The sequence below is a fragment of the Chrysochloris asiatica genome, unplaced genomic scaffold (genome assembly GCF_000296735.1).
Source record: "Chrysochloris asiatica unplaced genomic scaffold, ChrAsi1.0 scaffold00065, whole genome shotgun sequence".
Classification (NCBI taxonomy): Eukaryota; Metazoa; Chordata; class Mammalia; order Afrosoricida; family Chrysochloridae; genus Chrysochloris; species Chrysochloris asiatica.
Window position 1 is genome coordinate 7535946 of NW_006408583.1, and position 10259 is coordinate 7546204.

Genomic DNA, 10259 nt, shown 5'->3' on the forward strand with positions numbered 1-10259 from the left:
GCTCAGGATCCTCTAATGATAAAATCACTCACAATTAATGCCTTTAATATTATATGTCTGTCTTCTTTAGGACATGAAGATAAGCCCTCCTAGAGAGAAAAATGAAACAATTTCTAAGAAAATACCAGAATTTGAATTGGGAGACTCTCCATCATCAAGTATTAAAAAGAATGCAGAAAGTAGTGCAATTGGGGGTTCTCTGCTCGCCAAGAGAAGTGATCCATTCCAAAAAGAACAAGATCATCTAGTAGAAGAGGTTAGGAAAAAAGATAGTAATAAGTATGCTTTTAAACATGTTATTTTATCAATGGTGTTAAAATTATAAATGAAGTGCAGTTAGTTATTGATTGCCTGGGGTAATTTTTGAGAAAGGAGGTCAGAGATAGTCAAAAGCATGGTTAAAGCAATATTGGTTTTTTTTTTATAAAAAGCAGACATAGATTTAATATAAACTTAGTTAAGATGATTTCATAGTCTATATTCCACTTTCCATTCTGTAAATATCACCTAAAAGTATATGAGTACTATCTTTAGAATTAAACCACCACATAAATTAGGGGTTGCATAAATGTATCCTGTGGTTGGTTATACCCTATTAAAGGACTCTGTCTATTTTGTCTGTTTCTGAGTTAAGCTTCCCTGTTTTAGCTGAGCTGCTTCCTTTTTTGATTATTAGAACAAAGAGTATGCAATATCATTTTATTACTGAATAAAGGCTTTGTCTTGCTTTCTAAACATTTAAAAACGAATTAAATTCATTGTTATTTATGAGCTTGGTTTTTCCTCTCCAGCCCTGTCCCTTACCACTATCCTACTCTTCACTGGTCAGTGACCATATACTATTTTTCATCAGTTTACGAGTTACTGAGTAGTGCAAACAATTAAGTGCTAGGCTACTAGCCAAGAGGTTGAAGGTGTGACTTCACGCAGAAGTGCTTTGAAAGAAAGTCCTGGTGATTTGCCTTGAAAACTCTGTGGAGCGCAGTTCTCTGACACATAGGTTCATCATAAAGTCAGAATAGACTCAGTGGCAATGGGTTTTCTTTGTTGTTGTCATGCCTCTGCATTACAGACTCAGTTTACACAAATGAAATACTCAAACCATTCTTTATTGTGATTCTTATGTGTTTCCCACAACAGACCTTACACATTGTTTGAATTTTGTTAAGCACCCTAAAATACATGAGTTACTTTATATACCTAGAAAATGGAAAGAAACATTTTTGATTAGCACTTACTAGATATTAGAATTCCTTCCCTTATCTCAATCCTGAGCAGTTGAACTAAGTTGTCCAAATTGTGAAGTGCTGTCAAGTTTCTTCTGATGCATAGTGATCGTGTATAGCGTTTCCAAGGAGCCACTGGTGAGTTTGAATCACCTACTTCGTGGTTCAACCAACCTTGTGGTCCAGTGCTTTTTCCCGCAGTGCCACACCAAATAAGAAGTCTGTATGTAAGTCATTTTTCTTGTTTGTGACAGAACAGGAGGAGTTTAGACAAGTTTCATGGTTCCTAACAATGTTTAAATATCTCAGGTTCTGTTGTTTCTTTTTATTGGTTGACTGACTTAACACTAAGATGGTGGTGGTGCCGTTAAAGATGGCCAATCAAGCCCTTTCCTCTAATTGTGACAGGTTAAGAGAATGAAGGATAGCAGTGGAGTTGGATGAGGTGGAAGAGGATAGTCCTGAAGTCTCATGAAGCTTTGAACATAAAGTGAAATTAGCTGTCTTGAATTGTGTTGTTAACAAGGAATATTCAATGTTTGAATTCCAGGTAGTGTTCCTGGGAAAGGTTAGATTGGGAGGTGAGGACGCCTCTCATGGCTATTTGAAGTTTATTTTTTAGGCATCTCAGTTTGCATGTTTTTTTTTTTTTTTTGTATTCCCAATTTTAATTGATATTTAGGTAACATAGTTGTATGCCATCAAGTCGATTTCAACTCCTAGCAAACAGAGTAGAACATAGGATTTCTTAGGCTGTAACTCTTTATGGGAGCAGATCACCAGATCTTTTCTTTCAAGGAGCTCCTGGTGGGTTCAGACCACTGACCAACCACTGACCTTTTGATTAGCCGCTGTGCCCTTGAACTTTTTTCCCACCAGCTGTCATTTTGTAACATACTTTTCTCTATTTAAAATGTATCCCTGTGCCTTTGTTCTTCATTATCAGAGATGCATTTTCTTTGTTAATGGAGGTGTTACTGTGTAAATGTATTATAATTAAGAATCTGCTTTCTTTAAAACTAGTCATTTTAGCACTTTAACCTAAAACACAATAAAAGATGATTTTAAAAAGCCCCAAACTAGTTTCGTTAGTGGATACAGAGTTGTTAGGTCAAGATGTGGCAGATGCTGCTTCAGGTCATTCTGGGTAGCAGCTGAGATTACAGTGCTTCCAGAACTCCCTCTCTTTGTAGTGGTTTCTCAGACAAGGCAAGGAGGAAGTGGTTCTGTGTTCCATTCCTACCTTGGTGGTCTGTAGACCATTCCAGAGCTACAGTATTGCCCTTATTTTTTGGTGTCATTGCTGTGGAAGGGTCTGCTGACTATCAAGTGCTCCTCATTGGTCTTTTCATTCTACCTATGGGCTTGGAAGAAGTCCTGGTGATGCAGTGGTTAAGTGCTCAGCTGCAGTTAAACTGAAAGATCAGTGGTTCTAACACACCAGCAGCTCTGTAGGAGAAATCCTAGCGACTTACTCCCATAAAGATTATAGCCTAGGAATCCCTTTCAAGCAGTTCTAATCTGTCATATAGATAGGGTCATTATGAGTTGAAATTGACTTGACAGTCACAAAAACATGGGCTTAATCAATATTACTTTCTTATTTTTCTGTTTTAGGTTGCTAGGGCAGTTTTATCTGATTCACCAAAGCTCTCTGAAGGAAAAGAAGTAAAATTGGAGGAATTGATTGATTCCCTGGTTTCTAACCCATTCTTAACAAGGAACCAAATTCCTCGAACTCCAGAAAATTTGAGTAAGTTAATAATGCTTTCTCTTCTTTATTTCCTGTCTGAGACATACTGTTAGAACTACAATGCCTGACAAATCTGAAAACTCATTTACAGATATTTCTCTATTTCTTTCAGTTCTGCCAGTGACTCATTTCTTTTGGTGTAAGGGACTTGCCACTGACATATTAAGTGTTGGCATACTCACTTATCAGTTAGTGCCCAGCATGGACACAAACAGCAGGACGATTTTATTGCTTCCGTGTACTGAGTATAAACCAAACCCACCCCAAACCCACCGCCGTTAAACTGATTCTGATTCATTGTGACCCCATAGGACGGAGGAACTGCTCCATAGGGTTTCTGAGGCCGGAATTTTGTTTTGTGGGTTTTTTTTTTTCAGTTCAGCTTTTTATTGTACATGTTACAAAAGGGACTTCGTCAAAAAGACCAAAATTTTTATAATTTTTTTTTTTTGCTTATACTTCTTAGCTGGGGCAGCAGGCAGTGGTAGAGGGGCAGCTCCTATTCTTGTAGCATCAGATGCTGGGGCAGGTCTACCAGCCCCTGCATGGCAGACAAGGCCAGGGCCTTAGTGAGCAAGCCAGTCCTGAAGGTGCAACATTCCCACTGGCTGCCTTAGTGAGGGCATTGATCTTATCCTCTGTGAAAGTCTCCTTCATTGTCTCTCATGATGGCCAGTAGATTCAGGTGAGCTGGAGACAGGTCAAGGTGTGGGAATGCTGGACTGGCAGCTTCAGGGCACAGTGCTAGTTGCAGGATGAAGTGAGGGACTCACCCCAGGGCTGCATTAGCTTCCTCAGAAGAACAACAAGCACTTAAAAGTGGCAGCTGAGGAGAAGCAAGGATTTACTTATAGAAATCTTTACAGGAGCAGACTACTACGTCTTTCTCCCGTGAAATAGGCTGCTGGGTTTGAACTCTCAATCTCTTGGATAGCAGCCCAAAGCACCACGAGGACTCTTATACTCAGTATGTTGTTGTTAAGTGCTGTCGAATCGGTTCCAATTCATAGCGACCCTGTTAAGGCTTTCTGAGGAGTGGCTGATGGGTTTGAACTGCCATCCATGAGGTTATCAATCCAGTGCTTGTCCTATAGTGCCACAGTATATACTGAGGTGCAAATAAGTCCTGATACTATGGAATATAGATAATGTTGATTTTTATCCTGGCAAAGACATCATATAAAAAAAGTTCTATCTCAAGATCTGACCTGTGATCAACACTTTTAGAATATAGAGACCATATTCTTTTAATCAGAAATTAGCAGGTTTGGCTCAAAAGTATGGATGCATAGATCATTTCCATTCCCTCAAGCTAGTCACACAGCCAGTATTTTCTCTATTGCTTATACTTTATGCAGACAAAGTTCTGTTAATCGTTTCCTCTTGTAGGCCAATCTGGGTTAACTCATTAAATATCATTTCCATGTTGCTGCTGGAAATGATGACATTCAGAGTTAAATAGATTCCAACTCTGGCTCACAGACCAAATCCAGCTATTTGGATCCAACAGATATATCCTTTGCTTCATAAGAACGATCGCAATCCCCTGCATATGCCATCAGTTCCCATTGTTTGCCTTTCTTCACTTTAACTCAGCACTGCACTCCTGTGTCCCTGCTATGCGACTTTCATCTTTCCTCTGCCAGCTGATTTTGTATATTGCCTGCCCCGTCACTCATGTTAATATGTGTCTACCCTCTAACATGTGAATAATTTCCCCTCTTCCCCCATAACCATCAGAGAATATTTGTTTTATCAAGAATACCAATGTGTTATGTCAGTGGTCTCATGCAATATTTGTCCTTTTGTGATTGACTAATTTTATCCAACTGACACAGTACAGTTAACAACAATAACAATTTCACTCAGCATAATATCCTCTAGTGTCATACATGTTGTTGAGGTGTTTTCACAGATTCATCATTACTTAGTATGTACCAAAGTTTGTTTGACCATGCTTCTGGTGATGGGTATTTAATTTAGACAGTCTCAATCTTTCTGATGTGTCTCTTGTAGGCAGCATATTAAAGGATCTTCTTTTCTTATCCATTCTACTACTCTCTGTCTCTTGACTGATATATTTAATCCATTTACATATTCAGTAATTCTTGCTAGGTATGAATTGTTTGCTGTTAGTTTGCTGTATGTGTTTTTTTGTGGTGCTATGGTTTCTTTGTTCCACATAACTTAATGTAGTGGTTGATTTTTGTTTTCAGTTTCTTTTGTGTTAATGTCTACTAACTCCTTCTGATTTTCTCTTACATTGATGTGAAGGTATATTAATTTTCTTTGAGGTTACCCTGTAATTTATTTACTTTTTCCCCCATTTAAATAGTCTGTTTTATCTTGAATTCTACTTTACTTCCTCACCATTTGGAAATTCTGCATCTACACTATTCCCTCTTTTTCCTTTGTAGTTGACTTCATTATAAATTGATATCTCTGTTCTCCTATTTTCAGTCTTGTAGGTTTGTTTTACTTTGTTGTTAGGTGCTGTCTAGTGGGTTCCAATTCATAGCACCCTGTATAGGGTTTCCAAGGAGGTTCAAATGATCTGCAGTTGAGTGCTTATCCTAGAGTTTCTTCACTTTGAATACTTCTATATCTGGAGTCCTGGTGTGGCACTGTGGGCTAATGCACCAGACTGCAAAGTCATTTGAACTGCAACGTCAGTGGTTCAAGCTCACCAGCTGCTCCTTGGAAACCCTATACAGGGTCACTATGGGTCGGAATCAACTCAACAGCACTTAACAACATATCTGGATTGAGTTGTGGGTGGTGTTGTCATGTATGTTAATCTCACGTTATTGTCTGCTGTTTTTCTCAGTCCAAAGGACACCCTTTAGTGTTTTTTGTAAAGTTGGTCCAATTATTACATATTTAATTTCTTGTTACCTGGAAATGCCCGAATTTTGATGTCCTATTTGAAGGACTGTACATAGTTTTTGGCTTCCAGTTTTTTTTCTTTTGGAGTTTTGTGTATATCATCCCATTGCCTTCCTGCCTTCGTGGTTGCTACTGAGAAATCAAAGCATAGTATAGTATTGATAGATTTATTTTAAAGCTCCCTAGTTTGGGCTTCCATTGCTTTGAATCTATTCTTTTGCTCTTTCAATATATTGTCCATTTCTTAAATCTTAGTGTTAATCTTCTGGTTTTGGGTTGTTTCAAAATTTGTGTTTATTTTGTCTGTCTCTTCTTGTAGCGCTTTCCTGAATTCTTCTTAATTTTTTTTTCTGTGTTCTCCTTGCCTTCCTTGAGCTTTCTGTTGATCCTTTGAAATCTTTGTGGTGGTGGTGTGTTTGTATTTAATTGATGACTGTATATTGATGTGTTCTTAAGCTCTTACCAGCTGTCTGCTGTGGGTGTAGTTAGAGAATGGAAGCATGTGCACCTCTCTCTTTTTCATGTACTTCAGTTTAGGGTGTGTTTGGTGGTGTCGGCTGCTATTGTTGATTAGGTGGTATAGGAGCTGGTATTGACGTTGCTTTGTGGATGGGCTGTATGGGCATGGTTGCTATCTCCTGTTAGGTGGGACAGAGGAGACCGTGTCCACCCCCCACACACACGCACACACGCACAAAACAAAACTGAATAAACAAACAAGCAACCATCAGTGAAAAGAGAAAATACTAAAGGATTAAAAAAAAAACAAACCCAAAAAACCAACAGGCAGCAATCAGAAGAAAAGAATAACTAAGAAGAGAAAAGATGGACAGGAAAATGGAGCTATTAGAAGAGAAAAATAAGAGAAAATAAAAGGGGGAGGGGGGAACCACAGGAGAGGGAAGGTGAAAAAAGAAGTAAACAAAGGTCAAAAGGGAAAAAAAAAGATAAGGGAATAAGACGCAGAAGAAAAGAAGGAAAAACAAAAGCAGAGATAGGATAAAATTCAAGGGAATGGAAAAAGAAGAAGAAAGAATAAACAAGCAAAAGCAATGGAACAGCAAAAGGAAAACACCGCAAACACAAAAACCAGTGCAGCTGCTGCACCCAGAGAGGACAGAACTCGGGAGGACTCGGGCCAGCCAAGGAGCCCACGAGGTGGGTGTGGTAGGGATAGGACCAGGGAGCTCCTCTAGCTCCAGGTGGTTCTCTGCATTCAGGGCACTCAATCCGGAAGTGGTTTGTGGAGGCTCTTGATGGAGCTGGTTTCGTTGTCTGTTAGGATCACAGGGCAGCTGGGCATAAGTAGTTATGAGTGTTTCTGCCAGACTAATGCTGGCCTGCTAGCTCTGTAGGTTCTGTGTCGAGAGCTGAGCACCTGATTCCAGGTACCAAAACGGTGCAACCAACCCCCATCTCACACTGGTGTGGCTCACAACCACATGGCTTCAGACTCAACAGAGAGCAGAGTCTGGGATGGAGATGGATCAGGGTGGGAGTTGTCCACACCTCTTATACCAGGAGAACATCGGGAAAAAGAAGGAATTGCTCCTTTCAAGTTGCCTGTGTGAATTTACTCTGCCAGGCCACCTTCTGTTGACAAAACTGCTCACAAAAGTTCAAGGTGGTTGTGCCATGTGTGACCGACTATTCACCACTCAGTCTCCCTCTCTTAACTGTCCCTGTCCTCCCAGCAAGCACTTAATCCACTTTTCTAACCTTTCCTCTGAAGTTAAGGGTTCCAGGAGTTTTATCTGTTGTCTGTTTCATTGTATCTTTGTTTTAGCGGGGCCGTGAAGTGCATCATCATAGTCCATCATCTTGTGAAAGTACTTTCCAGATTTTTGTAAACAAAATTTTATTGGCATTCAACCTTGCCTATTTGTTGACACATTGTCTGTAGTTGATTTCTTGCTTCAATGGCAGAATTGCATAATTGGGACAGATTGAATGGTTTATGGCCTACAGACCCTAAAATAATTATCCTTTGGTCCTTTACAGAAAAATTATGCCAAATCTTGACATAGATGGACAAGAAAATATCTTTTTAAAGCCTGCAATTTGTATGTGCTGTGTGTAAGTGTATGCAAGCTTCAGGCCCAGCTTTTATTATATGCATTTACTTGTGTTTGATCAGTTAGAGATAGAGTTCTTTGAAATTGTTGTTTTATTGTGGAACCGTCCTGTTCCAACAGATAGGTTGACTATATTGGGTTGGGAATAAGATATATAATTACATGCTTTATGTTTATGAAAATTAATAAATTGTGTTCATGTTTTTTTTCCCCTCTTAAATTTATTTAGTAAGTGAAATCAGAAGCTCATGGAGAAAAGCTGTTGAAATGGAAGATGACAGAAGTACAGAACCAGTTCAAATGAATACTGATCACAGAGATGCTTTGTCAGAATCCTTACCTGTGTTGCATAATCAAACAGCATTTAGCACGGCCAGTTTTCTCTCAGCAAATCCTGTATCAGGTTGTAGCCAATCTCATTTGCCTGAAGTAGAAGTTCCTTCTGATTGCCTCAAGTGTGTATCTCAGAAATGTGTGGCAGCCAGTCACACAGGTGACCCACCAACACAGAACCAGTCAGATATGTTAAATACAATTATTTGCAAGCAAGATTTGGAATGTACAACTTTGCAAACCAAGCTTTCAGAAACTCAACTAGAGACATTCTCCCCTGCTGTACACCACAGGATACATACGATAGGAGGCAGTAAAGAGCAGTATGTTGCATCCCCTGACCACTTGCAAACTTCTTACAAAGAATCATCCATGCAAAAAACCATGTTATGGAACTCTTTTCAAATATCAAGTGGAATTAGTTCTAAGAGTTATGAAGATACAGATTTTGGCATATTACATGAAACTCTTCCAGAAGAAGTTGGTCACCTGAGTCTTAATAGCTCCAATAATACAGAGGTCAATTTTGAACTGGAATCAAATAGTCCTGTGCATGATGGCAGTTATCCAGAAGATGTGGGAAAAATATATACTACTCCAACATCCAATTTTAATTTGCAGGCTCTTTGTAGTAGATATGAGGCTCTGAAAAAAACTCTTTCCAAGAAAAAGGAAGAATCTTACCTGTCTTATCCTGAAATACTTGAAAAACATAAACCAGAATTGAGTCTTACTCCCAATAATACACAAACAGATGAGATGTTTAACTTTTTGGACGCTCATGACTCGTACACTGGCTATCCAACACCATCTGTACGTGAGTCATTTGGTGAAAGAAAACAGTCTCTTTCACCACTAATTAAATTTTCTCCAGAGGAGTACAGATTGAGGACCACAATACCACATAGTTTGGGAGAATTTCTACCTAATTTAAAAGGTAAGGTTTTATTCAAAACGAAAACTCATTGCCATAGAGTCAGTTCTTACTCATAGCAACCCTATTCAGGATTTCTTAGACTGTAAATCTTTCTACAGGAGTAGAAAGCCTCACCTTTTCCTTATAGAGCAGCTGGTAGTTTTGAACTATCAACCTTGTGGTTAATAGTCCAACACTTACCTAATAGTGTCACCAGACCTGTCCATATTCACCTAATGAAATTTTCTCTCAACTTTTTACATAATGACTGCTGCATCATTTTTGTTGTTACTGTTGTTAAGTGCTGTTGAGTCAGTTCTGACCCATAGCGAACCCTGTACAGGGCTTTTGAGGAGTGGCTGGTGAGCTTGAACTGCCGACCTTGTCGATCAAACCAACTTTGTGGTCCAGTGCATTAACCCACAGCGCCACACCAGGACTCCTTGTTGTTAATTAATGTGATAGAATATGCTTCTTTTTCTTTCATCTAGGATAAATAAAGTGAACCCAGCAATTATGAGTCTTCAGAGATGTACGTGTAGTTTACAGTTTGAATGGGGAAGGGTAGAAAATAAAACCCAATATTTGAAACCTATTGCTTTTATAATATTAACTACTGAAAGTAAACCTTGTCATAATCTTTTTGGCTGGTAGAAAATGGTTTTAAAAAGGTTGAAAAACACTGTTTTAAATACCTCTCTTATAATGATGTTTCTGTGATTTGCTTTGAAAAGTATTGTTGATTTGGTTTCAACTCATAGTGACCCTGTATTGGATTTCCAAGTGGTGACTGGTGGGTTTTGGTTAGCAGTCCAGTGCTTATAACTTACAGTGCCACATTAGGACTCCAAAAAAAAGGTTGGTCAGTATTAATAATTATTGAAGTTAGATGTGGAGTACATTGAGTGAATCATACTATTTACTTTTTTTTTTTTTTTTAATGTTTTTATTGTGAATTATGTGATAGTTTACATGGGAGAACATTAGTTTTACATTCTATCATATATCATCTTTTATAAAAATGGCTCTAGTACCATATTGTTGTTAAGTGCCATCAAGTCGGTTCCAAC

The 10259-nt window shown here is 38.7% G+C and overlaps 1 protein-coding gene across 1 annotated transcript in view; it reads left to right on the forward strand.

The window, feature by feature from the left end:
* HAUS6 (HAUS augmin-like complex, subunit 6) overlaps positions 1-10259 on the forward strand; it is a 43491-nt gene that overhangs the window by 32692 nt on the left and 540 nt on the right. Inside the window, exons 14-16 of the mRNA XM_006864503.1 lie at positions 71-256; positions 2844-2979; positions 8170-9210. Coding sequence (XP_006864565.1) covers positions 71-256; positions 2844-2979; positions 8170-9210 — 1363 coding nt within the window. The remainder of the gene's footprint in view (positions 1-70; positions 257-2843; positions 2980-8169; positions 9211-10259) is intronic.